The sequence below is a fragment of the Lepidochelys kempii genome, chromosome 4 (assembly GCF_965140265.1).
Source record: "Lepidochelys kempii isolate rLepKem1 chromosome 4, rLepKem1.hap2, whole genome shotgun sequence".
Classification (NCBI taxonomy): domain Eukaryota; kingdom Metazoa; phylum Chordata; order Testudines; family Cheloniidae; genus Lepidochelys; species Lepidochelys kempii.
Genome location: NC_133259.1, coordinates 20,181,279 through 20,202,598, shown reverse-complemented (window position 1 = coordinate 20,202,598; position 21,320 = coordinate 20,181,279). Strand labels below are relative to the sequence as shown.

Below are 21,320 nucleotides of genomic sequence, written 5' to 3'. Positions count from 1 at the left end.
GAGTATATGTAATACATCTGGTTGCCGTTTTTAGATACTATATCAATTTTAAAAAATAACTTATCCTGACTCTTGGAAGCCATGGCTGTGGGATCATGTCTCACTAGTGAGACTTTTATTGCTTCAGCTGGTAGGTGATGGGTACGTTTTGAAGCCCTGTGTCAAAAAAATGAGATATTACATCCAAGTGTAACTCCTTTGGAATAGACAAAATGTACATGAGGTCAGACTAGATGATCGTGATGGTCCCTTCTGGCTTTACAGGCTGTGAGACTTGCTCAGTTTTTCCCAAGAAGGTGTGGGTTAAAGCAGTTCCTAAAAGAATGGCCCTCCCGACCCCAGCGCCTCCAGTGGGCGGGTTTAAAAAGTAGGGATCCAAATCTCAGCAGGTTAGTTTTCGATAACATGCCATGTCCCCAAAGTTTTGTATCTAAGCATTGCCTGTCACTGAAAAGAGTTTTCTCTCTTTCCTTCCTTCCACCAGCAAGTCACCTAACAAAATCTCTGACGACCAGAAAGGAGTGGTCCTGATTCTGATCGGACTCCACCAGCTTTACTCTGTTGTGACTCCATTACTCTAGTGTCAAAGGAGAATCAAGCCCAATGGGTGAAGCCTGTCTGGTGCGCTAATGATCAAATCATGAGGGAGGACTGCTTAAATCCAGCCATTTCTTCGTTAATTTTCACTGGGTCTGTGAGAGGAGCTAGCAAGTACATTTGCTTGCTTCATAGATCAATTGATAGACCTAGGGAGCACAATCCTGCTCTCCAGAGTCTCTAACTCTCCTAGCCAGACTCGCATACACTCTGTAGCAATCAAGGCATTGAACACCACCAGGGGGACTCCCCTTTAGCAAGACTAAGGAGTTCTCCCAGCCCTCATCAGTGTAATGTGAGGGCAGGTTCTTCACCTGCTCAGCTGGAGAAGACCTGTAAAAGGTCCTGGGTTGTAGTTTTGCTGTGCTCTTTCCGTCTCATACAGATCTGTTCCTGAGGTCAGCCAGGGAATATTGCATGCAGATAAACCTGGAATTTCCATGTTGCCCACACAGACCTGCATCCGATATTTATGCTGAAACTTATTGTCATGAGATGTAGATTTTTACAAAGGTTTTGGAGATCCCCTGCAACCATCGTGAGATCAGGGACCATGTTGATGTCAGTTTTATCTGCCACTGACTCCCTTGATATTGATCATATTTGGAAGGGGAAGGAGGAGGGAAACAAGAAAATTGGAACAGGAGCCACCAAACCTGCCCATTCCCCAGTGCACAGCCACGAAGGATGATTACTGGTGTCTAAAGGTGGGATAACTTTCATTGTGTGCACAGTGATGGCTACTGGCTTTACATCAACTGAGAAATGAGGACTTGTGGCCTCACGCAAGGAGTTTTTTTTGGCTTATTTTATATAAACTCCCCACTTCCTGCTCAGCTCATCAGAAGTTGTACTTGGAGCAATTTGGTTTGTGAATTTGTATGGGATACCGCAGCAAGATTCCTGTTAAGAAGTTCAATAGCCAGTGGGACCAATAGCCATGGTATTTTAGGGCTGGCTTAGCCCTGGACATTTTTGGTTGGGTAGAGCCCAAAGGCACGCCAAATTAGAGATACAGAGTTAAAATGATAAATTATGAATATCTGGAGGACATCAAGTTAATGAATTCGTAATGCGTCACCATGTTTTCCTGTGTGCAAAACTAGGTTTGCTGTATTCATTTTGATTTTGTTTCCATTAAACCCCTGGGGCCTGCTTCTCCTCTCACTCTCAATGCACTGCATCTCAGGGGGAGTTTTACTGAAGTCAGTGGCAGAGTTTCACTAACGCAAGTCTGGTGTACAATGAGGGGAGAATGAGACCTTTTGTTGAAAAGGGCACTGCTGGTATCAGTATCCCCACTTTACAGATGGCAAAATTGAGTCCCAGAGTGGTGGTATGACTTGCCCAAGGTCACCTAGCAGGCCAGTGACAGAGATGGAAATACAGAACCCAGTTTCCTGAGTCCCAGTCTAGCACTCCACTGGCAATGGAGATGTGGGAGGGGCTTTGAAATGAAAGCCTTCTGGGGGAGACAGACAACCTACAACGTAAAAGAACAAGGCAGGGATTTTCCCAAGTGCTACCATTGATCTAGCTCTGCTTCCATTGTCGTCAATAGGAATGTTACCAGTGAATTCAGTGAGAGCAAAGTTTTGACCAACACTGAGCTCTTTTGAGAATTCCACTCTAAAAGCACATTTTAAAATGTATTCCGAGTTCAAAATGAGAGTTACCCTGAGATTCAGATAATTCTGCTCCCTCTGTTTAAAATTCCCCCCTGCTGTTTCATCTGGAAAGGGTATTCTTCTTGATATCCTGTTCCGTGGTGGTACTGAGTTTAGCTATGTTTCACTGGACAAATGGTTACTCTTCAGCAGTGGGCAAACAGATGTGTATACAGGATCTACCTGTAGTTCGTAAATCAGTTAATACATTTTGTCAAGAATGCTTCTAGAAGATTATAAATGCAGAATTGTTTTCCTTTATGAACATAAGTATACATAGTACTTCCAGTAGCACAGCCAGAATCAGTTCTGGTGTTTTTCTTAACATTAGTCCACAGTATTTCATTCAGCAGTTCATTTTAGCAACCAGGTTTTACTTCACAAGTATTAGTCTGAAGGCATAGGCGCCAACTTCTCATGGCGCCGGTGGGTGCTTGTGCCCCCCAGCTCCACCCCCATTCCAATCCCTTCCCCCAAAATCCCCACCCAAACTCTGCCGCCTCCCCTGAGCATGCCGCGTTTCCCCTCCTCCCCGCTCCCTCCCAGCAATTGCCACGCGAAACAGCTGTTCCACGGCGGCAAGCACTGGGAGGGAGGGGGAAAAAAGCAGGCACACTCACGGAGGAGGTGGAGGCACAGGTGAGCTGGGGCAGGGCAGGGAGCTGCCGGTGGGTGCAGAGCACCCACCAATTTTTCTCCGTGGGCGCTCCAGCGCCTATGTCTGAAGGTACTAGAAACTTGACACAGAGACCTGTCTATCTTCAATAATTCTATTGCAATATAAAGCACCTCACAATCTTTAGTGTATTGGTCCTCCACAAGTCGGTGAAGTTAGAGAAGTATTAACCCCATTTTACAGATGGGGAACCAAGGCACACAGAGAGACTTAATGACTTGCTCAGGGTCACATGGGAAGTGTGACGCATAACAGGAATTTGAACCTGGATTTCCCATGTCCCAGGCTAGTCTCCTCGCCATGGGATCAAACTTCCTTTCTGCAGGTTCTTGTATCTCTAGCTTTGCATTACTTAACGTTATTTATTCAATTCTGACGGCAGAATATTTTCCACAAACCATCCACCCAGATCCCACTTCCCCCTTTTTTTTAATAGCTTTAGGTGCCAGGTCAATCACATGACTAAATCAGTGCACAACATTCTTATTCTTTTCCATAAAATAGTCAACAACCAGGGCAGATTTTGATGCATTTGTAGCTAACGGCTACCTCTGCTTCTCGATCCTACCTTGGAAATAATTGTATGGAAAAATATTTGAAATTCAAATACTTTTTATTCTGCAAGTGAAAAATTACTTAGGGGGAGATTTTCCGAGGCACAAAGGGGAGTTAGGAGCCCAACTCCCATTGACTCAGTGCGAGTCAAGCGCCTGTCAGCCCTTTGTGCCTTTGAACATCTCCCTTAAATATTAAAAAGTATTTTCCCTGCTTAAATCCGATTGCTGTTAACGCTGTGTTTCCTTCTTTAACAGATTGGCTCTAAGGGAAAGTTGTTCCTGACCACATTCCCCTTGATACAAACACTGCTCTGCAAGAGTATTGCTGGAAGAAGCTGACTGCAAGCTACAGCTCAGAGAAATTCCATGGGGACGGTACCAGATCCTCTGAGGTCTGCCCAACTTTTGTTGGTTGCCGCTTCTGAAGAGAGAGATTGCCTGGGAGATCCGCAATCCACTAAGCACCAGCACAAACAAGCAAGCATAGAGAGGAGCAGTAATGGCATTTCTTATACCAAGGCTGAATCTGCTGGAGTTTGCTTGTTTGACCTGAACTGTACTGTAGTTTCCAACATCCAAAGGGATGAGCACCTCTACGGGGATGATACTAGCCAGCAAGACATGTTTTTGCCTGGGTCCTTCAGCCAAGCTGAAGAAGTGCCTCCTGCATGTACCAAGTCGGCCAGTAACTCGGAGCAAACGGGCAGCCGTGACGCCACAGTGCAAGCACAGGTTGTAGCAAAAACCTCTGCAGCTGGACATGCAACAGATATGATGCCAGCTACCCACAATTCCAACCAGCTTATACAAAGCGACCTACCAAGGATAAGGTCACTGGCACAAGTTGATGACTGTGCAGTGAAGGTCTGTGGGATGAATGATCCAGCGGAACTTCAGGAGTTAAATTATCCATCCCTAGACAACACTATCAAGGGTAGTGAGTCCTGTCACCATTCTTCTCAGGCAAATACCCTGCAAAGAATAGACATGGAAAAAGAGAAAGCAGTGGAAATAACTGACCCTGGCTTCTCTCCGGCAGCCACTGCAGTGAGGGACTTCAAAGCTATTCCTTTTCTGGGGATCAGGCCGCAGGTTTATTCAGAAGCAGAGATAAGGGATGCAAGTGATGTGAAATCCTGTCCCACTTTTAGGACTGCACTTGCACAGAGCAATAAGGCTTTGCCACAATCCAGCCTTGAGGGGACACAGCCCTTGTGCGAGGCAGAGAAAACAGGACCAGTGCTGCCCCAGCTCTCCAGGTTCAGAGAAGTAGGTACAATGACAGTCCAGCCTGAGAGCACATCTTTAACTCGGGAGGCAGTAATCAGGACATGGCGTGATGCTGAGGTTCAGGCAGTGGCCAGTATGGAGAGCAAATCCGCTTCCACCAGCCCAAGTATCCTTGCTGCATTCCTCAAGGGGAATCCTCCTTCAGAGGCAAAGGAGCAGTTGCACGTCAGTTATCAGAGTGGTGGTGGGCAGAACCAGTCAGAACTTGTTGACAACTTTGCATCACTCCAAAAGCCAGCCTGGTGTCCTGATATCATGCCAGAAGGGTACGCTCTGACAGCTGCAATGGATCCAGTGAAAGCTCAGCCTGCCCAATTGCAAAAGCATCAAGGAGACCCACCTGACACCATCTGTCCAGTGCTGGCAGGTAGCATAACACCTGCCTGTCCATGCCCCCAAGGAGCCGGGAACACCCAAGGAACGCCGGCTGATAGGGCAGAAACCCAAGGAGCCTGCTTGGCCAGAGACAGCACGGACATTCCTCCACTGCCATCAGACGCTGCAGTCTCACTGAAGGCAAAACCTGTGTACCAGATTACGGTTAACACCAGTAATCAACCTGCAGCACCTCAGCAGTCTGGAGATGGTGAACCCCACCCATCTCCATTTACAGCCGTCCCTGAAACAAGCAACAACTTTCTGCACCAAGTCAGTGATTCAGAAAGTAACCAGTCACCTGGACACGGACACGGTAGTGTACTCCATGGAACTGAGCAGACAGAGACCCTGTACAGCGCAGCTGGTAGCAGCACTGGTAGGAAGCCTTGGCAGTTCCCGCGTGTTGATGAAATGCAAATCAGTCCGGTTAATGTCAAAACCGAGAGAAAGCCAAAGAAGGAAGAAAAGTTCATGTTGCTTGAGGCTAAAGGAGGAGTTAACATGGGCACTGGAGCTGCTGCTGGCTCTGCGAAGGTATATGCACCACGTACGGTTAAAACGGAGCCGGACAAGATGTTGGAAAAAACTAATCAGGCAAAGAAGTCCAGCAGCCCGAGTCTGCAAGCTGGATTGACACCTGAGTTGAATATGAATTCTACCCATGACACCCATAGGCTGGGCACCCCAACAGCTCCACCATGTCAAATTAGCAAGGCCAGTGAAACCAGGAAGGAACCAACAGCTGTTCCTGCCTCTGCTCCACGACTGCCACATCTTGGGGAAAAGAAGAAAAAGCCCACTGTGGCCATGGAGGCCAAAGTACAGGTGCAGCAATCCAAGCACGTCAGAGATGTTGTGTGGGATGAACAAGGCATGACATGGGAGGTATATGGTGCTTCGCTAGACCCAGAGTCACTGGGGATCGCTATCCAAAATCACTTACAAAGACAAATACGAGAACATGAGAAACTGATCAAGGCACAAAGCACCCAGAACCGGAAATCGATTTCCTCGGATACATCTTCAAATAAGAAACTTAAAGGGAGGCAGCATAATGTGTTCCAGTCCATGTTGCAGAACTTTAGGCGACCTAACTGCTGTGTCCGACCTGCTCCTTCTTCTGTGTTAGACTGATAGGGGTTTGTGTGTCCACAGGTACAACCCCCTCTCCCCAAAGGTGGAAATAAACCCCACTGCTCAGTTGTATTATCTGGGATTATAATGCAGTGACCGTGGAAATTCTTACCAGAAATTTTCAGAATAGTCACTCCATTGTCCCTTGATGAGGTATCACCCCTTTGTTGTTTCCATAGTAGACCCTCACCCAGTCTACGGTCAAATGAAAAGCGAGGCACTTTGCAAAAGCACAATTTTAAATTGCCAACTGACTGCAGTGAGAATGGGATCTCCTGACAAGACATGAGGCAGAGAGAAGAATCGTATAAGTGTTTATAAAAAGTCATTTTTTGTTGTATCACAAGGACTAGCATAAGGTGTGGTGGTGATTGTTCTTTTTAATTAAACTAACCTTAAATAGCTGTAAACACACACATACTCTCCAATACTAACAAATACAAATTCCTTTAAAAAAAATCTGCATTGAGTTAAGTGCATGAAAGGAATAAGGGGTTAAAAGCTTTGAGTGGTAACATAGAAAAGGGGAATTTTCAAAAGACACCAAAGTAGGTAAGTGTTCATCTCCCCTTGAAATATAACAACATTTGGTTTCCTAGCACCATTAGGCTTCTTAGGAAATCCCAGCATTAACTAATAAAAGATGTAACTGTTGATGAGGGGAATCACTAGAGCTAGCCATTAAAATTCAGAAGTAGAGAAGTAATTATGAGGAATGCTCTGTAGTCCTTTTAGAATTCTGTTTATTTTAAAAGAAAAGAGCTTTCAGGCATATTCTTTCCAAAGAGAAGAGTGGTGAGCAAATCAAATACGAGCTCTCAGATCATTCTAGCATCCACTGAAACATGTGAGATTCTCTACTTACAATTACTTGCATCTGGTGGCAAGTCACCTTTTGTGTGATGGTAAATCTTCATTCCAAACTCCAGGGGGAGAGAACTGGCTCAGATTCTGAACATGTGAAAACTGACTTGAGCCCATATTGTCTCTCAAGCCTGCAAGTTGGTAGGAATTCCAAACTGGGAGAGCTTGAAGAATTCACCACAAATGTACAGATAAATTATTGCCCAGTCCTGCGAATCTATGGGAGCGCCTCCTGTGGAGGGCTCGCAGCATTGGGCCCTTAGCCATGAACTTGCAGATTCCAAGTAATTTAATTGTATTGCACTAACATTAATGCAGTTGAGTTTTACACAGATGCTCATGGAAAATGAATTCCACGCTTGAACACCTAAGTGCTCGTAAGTAACAAATCTTAAAATTACATGCATGAGTACTCGGAAGTAGTAAACTTGATATGCAGTTGGACATGGCTTGTCACTGCAGGGGAGAGGGTACCACCAGACAAAACTAAGCGAGGTATGGAAGGAGTTAAATCAGCCAGCCATGCAGATCTGGCTGCACCTTGGCTAGTAGGACCAAGCAAAGTCATACATTACTTTTTATAGTAGCGATGAGAAAAAAATATATTTAAAATCCTCACCCAGGTAGTAAATTTTACAGAGGTCTAACTTGTATAGGAACAATGCCTCCAGAAAGGCCTCTGAGAGATCCAGGACAAAAAAAGTTTAAAAAATTGATCTAAAATTTCCCAGGTATTGCCGCTTACCGGTTACCTCTCCCTAAACTGTTACCTGTCCTTGAGAGAGTCAAAGCCTCAGTAACGTTTTCAGACACTTCCTCTTGATCCTAAAAGTGCTGCTCAACTGGTCAGAGAGAAGAGCCCCAATTAGCCATCACAGCCCCAAATAAATATTCACAGCCAACTGTTAGCAATCAATTAATAAAGTAAAGAGATAACTATATGCTGAACAAATTCAAACAATTGGAATAAACCTGAGAAAATCCTGATCTACTTGCTGCATGTCTACAGTGCACTTAGACAACTGCGGTTGGCCCGTACCAACTGGCTCGGGCTAAGGGACTGTTTAATGACAGTGTCGATGTTTGGGCTCAGGCTGCAGGCCAAGCTCTGGGACCCTCCCACCTCACCAAGTCCTGGAGCCCGGGCTCCAGCCCAAGCCCAAACATCGACACTGCCATTAAACAACTCCTTAGCCCGAGCCCCATGGGACCGAATCAGCAGGCACAGGCCAGCTGCAGGTTTTTAATTGCAGTGTAGACATACCATTGGAGGCTAAATTAGTTGAGTAAAGTATTCACTTGGAATTATTTCAGCTCCAATCTTCATGAGCCAGATTCACAGCAGGTGGAAATTGGCATAACTTCATCCAAGTTAATGGATGTATGCCAGTCTTACACCCTCTAAGGCTTTGGCCCCATGTTTCTTTCAAACAGATGTGTCTAGTTTAATATATAGACACAATATACTGTGCATGCAGCATTATTGGAACTAGATAGGAATGTTTCTAGTCATCCTCTGCTATGGTTCAAGGTAGAACAGACTGTAACTAAAATCTGGTACTGGGCCCAGTGCTGCAGTCCTGTTCAAGCAAAACTCCCATTCTGTTTATGAATGTATGATTTATACCACTGTTGTGGCCTGATCCCGCATCCATCATAAGCAGTGGCAAACCAGTGCAGAACCAAGACCTTAGTGAACTGAATACCAAAACTCAAAGGTAGCAAGTACTTTCCACAAAATACGGGGCTGCTATCCGAAATACAATGGTGACTCAAGGTGACAGCTCTGCTCTTGTCATAGTGCAGTGTAATTCATGTCATGCATGTACTTACACTGTGATGTGCAGAATAACTAGTGCAACACAATGATCTATATGTACATGTACTGCAACCTATTTAACGTCATGTAAATGCACATACTGAAATCATGCAGGATAACAAACTTCAGGGCCCAAATACTCCACTGGCATAAATTGGAGCAGCTCCATTGAAGTCAATGAAACTTTTCATTTGCACTAGCTTAACGATCTGACCCTTTTGTATAAATGATCACAGGGTAATAGTCTTGTGTGTTACAGACGCTCAGGGTGACCACATAACTTGTGAGAAGTTTGGTGAGGCCGAGTTGCAGGATCATTCCAAATGAGTGAAAAGAAATGAAAAGGAGTACTTGTGGCACCTTAGAGACTAGTCTCTAAGGTGCCACAAGTACTCCTTTTCTTTTTGCAAATACAGACTAACACGGCTGTTACTTTGAAACCTGAAAAGAAAAGGTTTATTCTGCTCTTCATTGGGATGTCCCCTGAGGGGAAAGTGGTTGTTTTTTAAGTTTTATTTTGTGATTTGTAAAGTTTTTGCATTTTGATCCTGGCTGAGTTTTGGGGCTCAAGCAGCTAGCTGTGGCAGTGGACTTCAGCCAGCAGGATGTCTTATCCTAGTCTTGCTGTTTGTTTGCCTTTCTGCAAAGCAAGCCGCTTTGACATGATCTTAATACACTGATGATAGAAGGAGTGCAACATTTGTAATAAGCTGTGGTTCTGCAATCCGCTGCCTTTTTAACCCTGAAAATAACAGCCCAATTAAAAAACCATGAATTCTGATGCATTGCAACTAGAAAGCAAAGCTGTTACCTTGCGTCACTGTTACGTTTTGTAGGTTATCTGCATTTTTAATGGAAAGTGTTTTCCCACCTTCAGTTTTGGCATTGAGGCTCACCCAGGGCCTGATGCAAAAACCCGTGAAGTCAATGGAAAGATTCCTAGTGACATCAGTGTGCTTTGGATCAGGCCTCAGGTGAGTTGTATGACTGATACATATTGAGTGTAGCATCCTGTGAGAGGAAAGGTATTAAGTACTTTGTCATATATCTCTCCTGAATAAGAGCTTTCTCACTAAGAAAGGTGTATCTGCTTCCGAGTGCAGCTTTCCATATTTATCAGATGCTATTTTGGGTGTTCCTTGACCCCTTCCCCACTTTTCATTTTACACGTTGGGGCTAGCACAGGAAGGCTCAGTACCTTTAACAGAAGTCTGATGACTTTGCCTTTGATTTAAAACTCCTGAAGATAAGAGTGGAGATCCAAGCTGAGATGCTCTCAATTTGGAGAAGAAGTGACCTAAACAGACATGGCTTTCGAACACAAAACAAGAAGTGAGAGAGGAAGAAATAGATTTTTACTGGCATTTAATTTTTTTTTTCAGCTGTGCGCACTGACAATAAGTGGAGTGTGCATACAGGCAACATGGAATGATGCTTACCTAGACTTACCCCTGGCTAATGAGTGCACGATCACTCGCGCTACAATATTTTAGCCAAGATTTTCAAAAGTAGCTGGTGGGTCTCGGTGCCCAACTTGAATCAGTGTAAAGGGAGCTGATTCTCAGAAAGGGCTGAGCAGCTGCCTTGTGTAAATCACCTTGGAAAATCTTGGACTTGGTCTTTAATGGCACACACTAATATTTTGAGGTTAAAAGAGGCCATGCAGCTCATCTGGATCTATTTGCCCATCTGTCTAGTGTATATACGCTGTCTTGATTTTCTTCCTGACTTCTTGTTTAAATCTTTGTTTTTCCAATAGGTTCACAGTTCTGTTGCTGCCTTTCATTAAGGCCATTCCATTTAATTATCCTGTGTATAGTTCACGTTTTACATGGCATGCATTATAATCCCTCATATTGTAAATTTGAAATCATTACCATGCAGCAGCAGAAGCCTTTGAGACAGTCTTTACTGTGTTTATAATATTAGAGTAGTAGTAAATAGCATCTGCTAATAAATGGTAGCAAAGTGACTATTTCCCCAAAAGCGTGATATACAATAGTGTTTCCAGTGTATGTTTCCACATTTGTAAGATTAGCAATATTCTCCAAGCTTGAGCATTTATTTCCCACTAATTTTCCTACACTGTCCACTACCGTCTGTGGGATATTTGGGGGAAATTGCTGTGATTTGTAGAAAATCCTGTCTTCAGCACTGTGTGGCTTTGTAGCTTTGGTTTTTGCACTTCCGCCGAGGACGACTGTTAAATAGGAATTATTTTGCTTCCACCAAAGACTGATCAGGAATGGTGATGGTCATTTATTCCTGTCTGCAATGCCACATACCTTCTTATACTGTAGATCGTGTTATACTTCCCAAATGTAAATGTACTGCAATGCTCTTCTCAAAAACAGCCCTGAGTAATTACCTTTTCATTGATGGAACCAAAATTTGTGGGTATGTCCACTTTGGGGCCCTTTTCGTCCCCAAAGGGGACTTAAATCCCATAAAGCTTATATAATATAATATTTTAGCTTAGTTTAATTAAAGTTATTATTTCTAAGCTCAGTACTGAATTGATTCTTAACTTTCCTTTTGGCATATTTTCAGGCTTACAATACATTAATTCCATTCCTCCACCCTGTCATGTCACATTACTTTAAGTGGCATCCAGTCTTACTACTGAACTTGGGCTGACACATATAGGGATTCTTCCTATGTACGTCTGTCAAGGACATACTTTTTGTTTCTTTCCATCCCCTCCTAGCATTGTGAATTTCATGTGGATTTTTGCGTGGAATTAAATGTGGGCAGTATTGTTTGGTAAGGCGAGTTGACAAGTTTGGCGTCTCTTACCACGTTTGTGTCTGTGCTGGCACCAAAGAAGTTCCCAATATTTGCTGCAGTGTTGTTGTTTCATGTTCAGGTTTAAGCCTTTTGTGCTGTTTGTTCTTGTGACTTCAGCTCAATTCTGCTCGCACCCTCATCAGCGGTAGCCATGCCTGATGCCCTGTGAAGTGATGTCAATTGAGGAGCCTTTTGTCCCTTCCTCTATTATTCCCCTTGTTATAAACTTTTGTGATTCATTCTAGTCTGAATTGTCCCTGTATGAACTTGTTAATAGGAGCATATACATGTATGATTCAGAGTGTCCTGGGGGCGAACTGTGGCTATGGATATTTACAGAGTTCCATGGACTTCATCCTGCAGCCCACTCCCAAAAAATATTTTGAAAATCTGGGCTCAGTTTGCTCAATTTAGACCAAAATTTGCTTGGCGCTTAATGACGGAGGATGAACATGTAGATGAACTGAGTAAAATAATTGTTTTGCTTCATGAGGAATCGGCAAGATCTGTCTTAATTCCCTGCAGCTGTTTCTAGTTGTAATATTCACTAGCCTATCCATCCCTCATCACAACTAAACAACCTCTCTCGAAGTAAAGTATCGCCAATACATTTATAAACTAAAACTAAAGAAGTGAGACTGCCAGGCGGCTGCGTCCAAAAGACTGCTCAGGCATCAGCGGAAAGACTGAGATGGTCAGCAGAGCATGACAACAGAATGATCCTTAAAAACGTTGTTTAATGCTAATCTCAGAAATGTCTGTGAAACTGTACGTGGGCACAACCGCCTACTGAAATGCATTTGAAGCCAAGCAATAATGTGTCCAAAAGAGTCAATAAACACCAGCACAGCTCATGTAAACTAGTCTATATTTTTACTTTGCTCTACTAGGGCAGAATTTAAGCAACTTGATAACTAAATGCCAGGTTAGAGCTTTCTCCGGCGTAAGCTATCTAGACAACCATGTTTAAAATGAACCTTGTTGGAGCTACTGGAGATTTCATCATCAACAAAAGGAACCTTATGCTTGGGGCAGCACTGACCTGTCATGGAGCTTAGCAAGGAATATGATTATGTAGCCATCCTCCCACTGGCTGGGAAAACTTGTTCTTGGTTTCAGCCATGTTGGTGTCAAAATCAGAAGTGTGTAATCAGCCTGGTGGGATGAAAGAAAATACTGAAAAAAGTCCTGTTTGCCTTCACACACGCTCCCTGCACTCCTCTTGCCCTGTGACCCAAAACCACACTGCGGCAGTTAAATGGTTAATAATATGAAGGAATACTATACAGAATGGTGAAAAGAAGGTCCACATGTAAAGTGAAACTGAACGACATATGTCTTTCCTATGGGTAAAAATGTCTGAAAAGCCCCAGGTTTCGAAACAGAAGGTAGAGTAACAGATTGAAGCAACCCTTGTATTTAATTTGCTGTAGGAAAAAGAAAATGTGGAAACCAGTCAGAGGAAAGGGAACAAGTTCCATGTTGGTGTATCTCTTGGAAAGTTATAAGTGGCCAGATAGATTTGGGATAAGTGGAGTTCATGGAAATAGAAAAGTTGTTTCCATCTTGACCTCAGGAACACTATATTTTTCTAGATTGGGAGCCTGAGCCAGTTTTTAGGATCCATAAACATAAAGCCAAGGGGAACCCCCCGACTCAGGCAATTTGCAGGATAGTCCCAAACATCTGTGGAGTCTGCTGTTGTCTGAGGTCATTGATCTGGGTTCTGTTAGCTTTGCATTGGCTTGGGCAGAGCCAATAGATTGAAGATCTGTGTGCTTTCTGCTAGCCCACTCTGGGAAAAGACCACGTGGGCAGGACTCATTCTGGCAACCAACCTATGAGTGGCAGGTGGAAAGAAATATGACCCTCCCCTCTCTCAAGGAAGGATGATCAACCACCTATTCCTTCCCTCTTATCATAGAAGAGGAGAGAAGGGATGAGAAAAATGGGGGAGAGGGAGCAAAAAGGAGGAGAAATTGAGTGATAGGGCCTTTACTAGGGACTCCCCAAATCCTGTATCCAGGAACACACTGGTTTATTTTTTGCAATTCTTGCCTTTGGCTTATTCTGAAATAAAGAATCTGTGTCTGCAATAGTCCCGGTTATTGTACGTTCCTAGACATTGATTGTTTTGCTGATGCATATAAATGCTGTTGTCATGAAACCTAACTGGTAAAAGTAACTGGCAGCACCGGAGGTGAAAAGTCTCAATCTGTTGTTGGTACCCCTGTTACGCATGGGTCTTGAGAAACAAACCCGAAGTCAAAGTATGTCCTAGGGATGTGGGGAAAGTGAGTGTGCTCTCTAAAGTTATTGTTGTTAGTGTTCTCACTAGCCTTCATATTTAACTAATCTTTTTGAGATTTATTCTACATTATTGTGTGTCATCGGCAACATTAACTATAAATGTACGACCGATAAATGACGACCGATTTAGTGCCTGATCCAAAGCCTATAGAGATCAATAGAAAGACTCCCATTGATTTCCCATTGGCCTTAAATTGGGAAATGTAACAGAGACCACAATATCAGTAGTCCCTTGTTTTAGGACTCAATTTTGCAAGGTGCTGAGAATCTACTGATTGGTGCTGAGCACCCTTAATGTTCCTTGACATCAGTTGGTGTTGAGACCACTCAGCACCTTGGCAGGATCAAGCCCATGGTGAAAAAACAGAAGCGGTATGTTGAAAAGTGCCCCAGAATCTTGTAGTTATTGAATAAACTCCAATCATAAGTGAGAGGAAGGTGATCCAAAGTCAGTTGAAAAGACGGACAAGTCAGGAGTAGTGTAGACAAAATAAAAAAAAGTATAAACACCAGAGTGCTTATTGTTGCCAGTGGTGTGGTAACAAAAGGGGGTAAACTAACAAACTAAACTCTCTAGCAACCAAAATACTGTGTATGGAAGTATCTATATAGGTGTGGTGATGGCTTTGAAATCATAACTGAATGATGGACTTCTTCCCTATGCAGAAAAAAGATTAGCTCACGTTTATATTATCGGTATGTGGGGGAAATATTACAGTACTGTAAACTGTTTCTGACTTTTAAAAAGAGGGGCTTTTTTCTTTCTTACCATATACCAAGGTATGTATAAAAAGTACAAGCGCTATCAATATATTGGACTTGAGTCTCCACTGCCTTTCTCCTTGTGTAACCATCTACACCTTTGCAAAGCGAGTGCCAAGTGCCACCCAGTCAGAATGGGTGTTTTACACCCTCTTTGCACATGTGTAAATGAGTACACACAGTGCAAGGCCATCCAGCCCCTTGAGTTTAGGAATAATGATAGTAGTGTGCCACCTGATATTTCAGTTCAGGGTTTGGAAAGCCACTGAGATCCGAACGATCTCACCTTTCGCTGGTTGGTTTCGTTTTCGTAGGTAATGTATTTGTACTTGTGATCTAGAAAGAAGCCACATTTTTCAAAAATGGGTGCCAAAAGTTATGCTCCTAAGTCTGGTTTCAGAGTAACAGCCGTGTTAGTCTGTATTCGCAAAAAGAAAAGGAGTACTTGTGGCACCTTAGAGACTAACCAATTTATTAGAGCATAAGCTTTCGTGAGCTACAGCTCACTTCCTCAGATGCATATCGTGGAAACTGCAGCAGGCTTTATATATACACAGAGAATATGAAACAATACCTACTCCCACCCCACTGTCCTGCTGGTAATAGCTTATCTAAAGTGATCATCAGGTGGGCCATTTCCAGCACAAATCCAGGTTTTCTCACCCTCCACCCCCCCACACAAATTCACTCTCCTGCTGGTGATAGCCCATCCAAAGTGACAACTCTTTACACAATGTGCATGACAATCAAGTTGGGCTATTTCCTGCAGAAATCCAGGTTTTCTCACATCCCCCCCACCCCCATACACACACAAACTCACTCTCCTGCTGGTAATAGCTCATCCAAACTGAACACTCTTCAAGTTTAAATCCAAGTTAAACCAGAACATCTAGGGGGGGTGGGGTAGGAAAAAACAAGAGGAAACAGGCTACCTTGCATAATGACTTAGCCACTCCCAGTCTCTATTTAAGCCTAAATTAATAGTATCCAATTTGCAAATGAATTCCAATTCAGCAGTTTCTCGCTGGAGTCTGGATTTGAAGTTTTTTTGTTTTAAGATAGCGACCTTCATGTCTGTGATTGCGTGACCAGAGAGACTGAAGTGTTCTCCGACTGGTTTATGAATGTTATAATTCTTGACATCTGATTTGTGTCCATTTATTCTTTTACGTAGAGACTGTCCAGTTTGACCAATGTATATGGCAGAGGGGCATTGCTGGCACATGATGGCATATATCACATTGGTGGATGTGCAGGTGAACGAGCCTCTGATAGTGTGGCTGATGTTATTAGGCCCTGTGATGGTGTCCCCTGAATAGATATGTGGGCACAATTGGCAACGGGCTTTGTTGCAAGGATAAGTTCCTGGGTTAGTGGTTCTGTTGTGTGGTATGTGGTTGTTGGTGAGTATTTGCTTCAGGTTGCGGGGCTGTCTGTAGGCAAGGACTGGCCTGTCTCCCAAGATTTGTGAGAGTGTTGGGTCATCCTTTAGGATAGGTTGTAGATCCTTAATAATGCGTTGGAGGGGTTTTAGTTGGGGGCTGAAGGTGACGGCTAGCGGCGTTCTGTTATTTTCTTTGTTAGGCCTGTCCTGTAGTAGGTAACTTCTGGGAACTCTTCTGGCTCTATCAATCTGTTTCTTTACTTCTGCAGGTGGGTATTGTAGTTGTAAGAAAGCTTGACAGAGATCTTGTAGGTGTTTGTCTCTGTCTGAGGGGTTGGAGCAAATGCGGTTGTATCGCAGAGCTTGGCTGTAGACGATGGATCGTGTGGTGTGGTCAGGGTGAAAGCTGGAGGCATGCAGGTAGGAATAGCGGTCAGTAGGTTTCCGGTATAGGGTGGTGTTTATGTGACCATTGTTTATTAGCACTGTAGTGTCCAGGAAGTGGATCTCTTGTGTGGACTGGACCAGGCTGAGGGTGGTGGTGGGATGGAAATTGTTGAAATCATGGTGGAATTCCTCAAGGGCTTCTTTTCCATGGGTCCAGATGATGAAGATGTCATCAATATAGCGCAAGTAGAGTAGGGGCTTTAGGGGACGAGAGCTGAGGAAGCGTTGTTCTAAATCAGCCATAAAAATGTTGGCATACTGTGGGGCCATGCGGGTACCTATAGCAGTGCCGCTGATCTGAAGGTATACATTGTCCCCAAATGTGAAGTAGTTATGGGTAAGGACAAAGTCACAAAGTTCAGCTACCAGGTTAGCCGTGACAGTATCGGGGATAGTGTTCTTGACGGCTTGTAGTCCATCTTTGTGTGGAATGTTGGTGTAGAGGGCTTCTACATCCATAGTGGCCAGGATGGTGTTATCAGGAAGATCACCGATGGATTGTAGTTTCCTCAGGAAGTCAGTGGTGTCTCGAAGGTAGCTGGGAGTGCTGGTAGCGTAGGGCCTGAGGAGGGAGTCTACATAGCCAGACAATCCTGCTGTCAGGGTGCCAATGCCTGAGATGATGGGGCGCCCAGGATTTCCAGGTTTATGGATCTTGGGTAGTAGATAGAATATCCCAGGTCGGGGTTCCAGGGGTGTGTCTGTGCGGATTTGATCTTGTGCTTTTTCAGGAAGTTTCTTGAGCAAATGCTGTAGTTGCTTTTGGTAACTCTCAGTGGGATCAGAGGGTAATGGCTTGTAGAAACTCGTGTTGGAGAGCTGCCGAGCAGCCTCTTGTTCATATTCCGACCTATTCATGATGACAACAGCACCTCCTTTATCAGCCTTTTTGATTATGATGTCAGAGTTGTTTCTGAGACTGTGGATGGCATTGCGTTCCGCATGGCTGAGGTTATGGGGCAAGTGATGCTGCTTTTCCACAATTTCAGCCCGTGCACGTCGGCGGAAGCACTCTATGTAGAAGTCCAGTCTGCTGTTTCGACCTTCAGGAGGAGTCCACCTAGAATCCCTCTTTCTGTAGTGTTGGTAGGGAGAACTCTGTGGATTAGTATGCTGTTCAGAGGTATTTTGGAAATATTCCTTGAGTCGGAGACGTCGAAAATAGGATTCTAGGTCACCACAGAACTGTATCATGTTTTGTGCAGGAAATAGCCCAACTTGATTGTCATGCACATTGTGTAAAGAGTTGTCACTTTGGATGGGCTATCACCAGCAGGAGAGTGAATTTGTGTGGGGGGGTGGAGGGTGAGAAAACCTGGATTTGTGCTGGAAATGGCCCACCTGATGATCACTTTAGATAAGCTATTACCAGCAGGACAGTGGGGTGGGAGTAGGTATTGTTTCATATTCTCTGTGTATATATAAAGCCTGCTGCAGTTTCCACGATATGCATCTGAGGAAGTGAGCTGTAGCTCACGAAAGCTTATGCTCTAATAAATTGGTTAGTCTCTAAGGTGCCACAAGTACTCCTTTTCTTTTTGCTCCTAAGTCTCTCCTTATCCAGGTTAGCAGCTGGCCTTATTTCCAAGTGCTGAGCTCCTGAATCCCTTGGGAGTGAGTGGCAGCTGCAGGTGTTCAGCTGTCTTGAAAATCAAGCTACTTATTACAAAGCTTCAATATAAATTTAAGAGCCTAAATTTAGTTACCCATCTTGGCCACTGTAGGCATTTCAAAGAAAAAGCAAAGGAGTATAGCTGGGCCGAAGATGATCAAACACCCAAAATGAAATAAAAGTCAGCATCAGTTATTTTGAAGGGCAGTGACTAGTTACTTTTCCCCTCTGTGCTTTTCCAAGCAGTTGTTTTCCCCAGTGTTTTGTACTGTATCTTAAGTTAGACCCTGGCAAAGAAGGTGCGACAGGTTCCCCCCTGCGCTGCCACATGGAACTGGGGTACCACTGAGCCCTCTGACTCACCAGCCTGGGCTCCCTCTCAGCACCATGCTGCTGTGACAGGCTATAGACCGCTCCCGGTCCTACACTCTCACCAGCATTCAGACACACCTGTAGTTACATGCAGGCTTTGGCCAGCCAGTGCATGAACCAATAGAGAGGCTGAAGCCAAAATAACTCCCAGCTCTCCAGCCTAGGACCCCAGAACTGGTCCTGCCCTGGTCAAAACCCCTACCAGTAAGAATTTATTACTCAGTTCGCCTCTCGCTCAATGTGGAGAGGAATATGCTAGTGTTAAACCAAGCTGAGATTTTCCCCAGACACTTCAGTCAAGGGCACACTGGTTTAGATTAAAAACACAAAACTTTATTAACTACAAAAAGATAGATTTTTAAGTGATAGCAAACAGATAAAAGCAGATTACCTACTAAATAAACAACACAGACTAAGCCTAAAATACTAGAAAGATTGGCTATGAATTAGCAATTTCTCACCCTGACTGATGATATGAGCAGGCTTGCAGATTCTCAAGGCACAAGCTGCACTTGCTTTGCAGCTTGGGATCTCCACCCCCGTTCCAAGTCCTTTTCCTTGGGAGTTTCTCTTAGGTGTTGAGTTGTGGGGGAATGAAGAATAACAGATGAGGTCACTCCCTGCCTTATATAGCTTTAGCATAGGGCAGGAACCATTTGTTCTAAAAGCAGTTCCCAGCCCAGTTTGTGGAAAAATACAGGCACCCAAAATGGAGTCCAGAGTCACGTGGTCTGGTCACATGCCCTTGCAGAGTCATAGCTGCCATTACTTACAGGCTGGCCGAAATGTCCATAGGAAGGCTAAGCTATTCAACTGCCCATTGTCTTTTTGTTGATGAGCCATTAGCACTGTTTGGCTTCTTCATTGTTGTACCTGAAAGGCTGACTGTGGGTGTTTTCCAGAGTAAGCCCATTTAAATACAGATCCATAATCAATGTTCATAACTTCAGATACCAAAATGATACATGCATACAAATGATAATTATATCGTGCAAATAACTTTTCAATTGACCCCTTATGTGACCCATCTTCTGCAAAATGCATCATAATTATGCCATAATCACATCCTAATATTACTATGATGAATATGAGGTGTAGTGTCACGGGTTTGGAGAGTTGGAATTCTGTCTTTACCATTCAGGCAGACTTAACAAAGGCAACACTTTTAACAAGTACCAGCCTCACTTGGGAGGAAGTATTTTTGCCTCTGGTACTAAGTTTATAACATGTGAGAGAGAGAGTGTGAGTGAGTGTGTGTGTGTGTGTGTTTTGGAGAGGGGTCTCACACACACATTGCGTACATACTAACAAAGGATGACATTAAAGTCACGTTAGGCACTGGCTTAACCCCAGAACAGTAAATGGAGGAATTATCAGTGTTAATCTATTGTGATACAGCAGCATCTCCAATAGCAGATACTCATTATCTTAGCATAAATGGGCAATGTCTAATTGTTTGTGACTGAAATAATTCTTTTCCATCCCCTGGATATAGAGGGTCCAGAAAACAACAGCATTGGAGTGTTCCTCTCTGCATGGGGGCAGGATGCCAGCATCCATGTGAAACTCTGCTCCTGTGTGGAAGTGGCATCCTTTCTCTCCACAGCAGAGGAGTTGAAGGCTCAGGAAAGAGCAGGGTGGAGGTTAGTGTATCTGTGACTATGTGGCCAATCAGCTATTTCACACCCCCTTTGGATGTGGTCCATTACTGCCCTGGGGTAGCTGCAGAGCGCTCTGCAGCCTAAGGGCAAGGATGCTGGCCTCAATGGAGATTCCCCGCACCACGCTGAAAGACAACTAACTGATCTTGGGGTCCAGATCATCAAAGGAGTGTGCAACAGATGAGCCTGCAGAAATGCACGCTGGCTCAGTGTGCCTGCAGAAACCCACATTTGCACATGTAACCTAACCTGTGTGCATAGAAAACGGGTAATTGCAAACATAAGAGCCCATTTTGCACACATTGGTGGAGTTTTGCAACACACCCACGAAACCTCCCCTCCCTTTAAAATATTAGGCATTTAATGTCAAACCCTGGAACAAATGATGTATATCATAGGAATGCTGCCAGCAGAGACTCTAGCAGGTGTTGCTACAGAATATTATCCATTATTTACCAAACCCTTCTAAGCAGTTCTGACACAGTAACTTATCCTTTTATTCTGAGATGGTTCTCCCGATAGCTTTTTCCTTTATAAGTAACAAAGGGTTTCAAAGATGTTGTATGAAACTCCCAAATTTAGAAGCTATCTTGAAAAACTGCACCTCTATGGAAGAGAAGGATCTGTCCACTTGTGGTACACAAAGCCAACTATAAAAACGAGTTAGTCTCGGCAGCCCACTGAGGAATTAATGGAATTTGACTCCAACGATAAATGGAGAGATGGGGGTGAACTTTAAATGCTTGGCCATTCCAAAATGTCATTAGAAAGATGGCCACAAATCTGTTGTCAAAAGATTAGAACCTATTTATGGGCTCCTAATGCTGACTAATGTTCTTGTGGCTTCATTCTTTTTCTAATCAAAATGACTGAATGTGGCGTACTGTACAAAGTAGAGCTAGTTCTCGGCGTCAGAATGTACTTCAGCATTAATTTTAGAACTAACATTAGAAACGTGCATGTAAAGACGTTGTTCAGTGATACTAACATTGCATTTAGACCT

The 21,320-nt window shown here is 43.9% G+C and overlaps 1 protein-coding gene across 1 annotated transcript in view; it reads left to right on the top strand.

Moving 5' to 3' along the window:
* GPRIN3 (GPRIN family member 3) overlaps nt 1–8,271 on the top strand; it is a 56,257-nt gene extending 47,986 nt beyond the window's left edge. Inside the window, exon 2 of the mRNA XM_073340685.1 lies at nt 3,753–8,271. Coding sequence (XP_073196786.1) covers nt 3,864–6,299 — 2,436 coding nt within the window. The 5' untranslated portion in view covers nt 3,753–3,863 and the 3' untranslated portion in view covers nt 6,300–8,271. The remainder of the gene's footprint in view (nt 1–3,752) is intronic.
* Nucleotides 8,272–21,320: the final 13,049 nt, after the last annotated feature.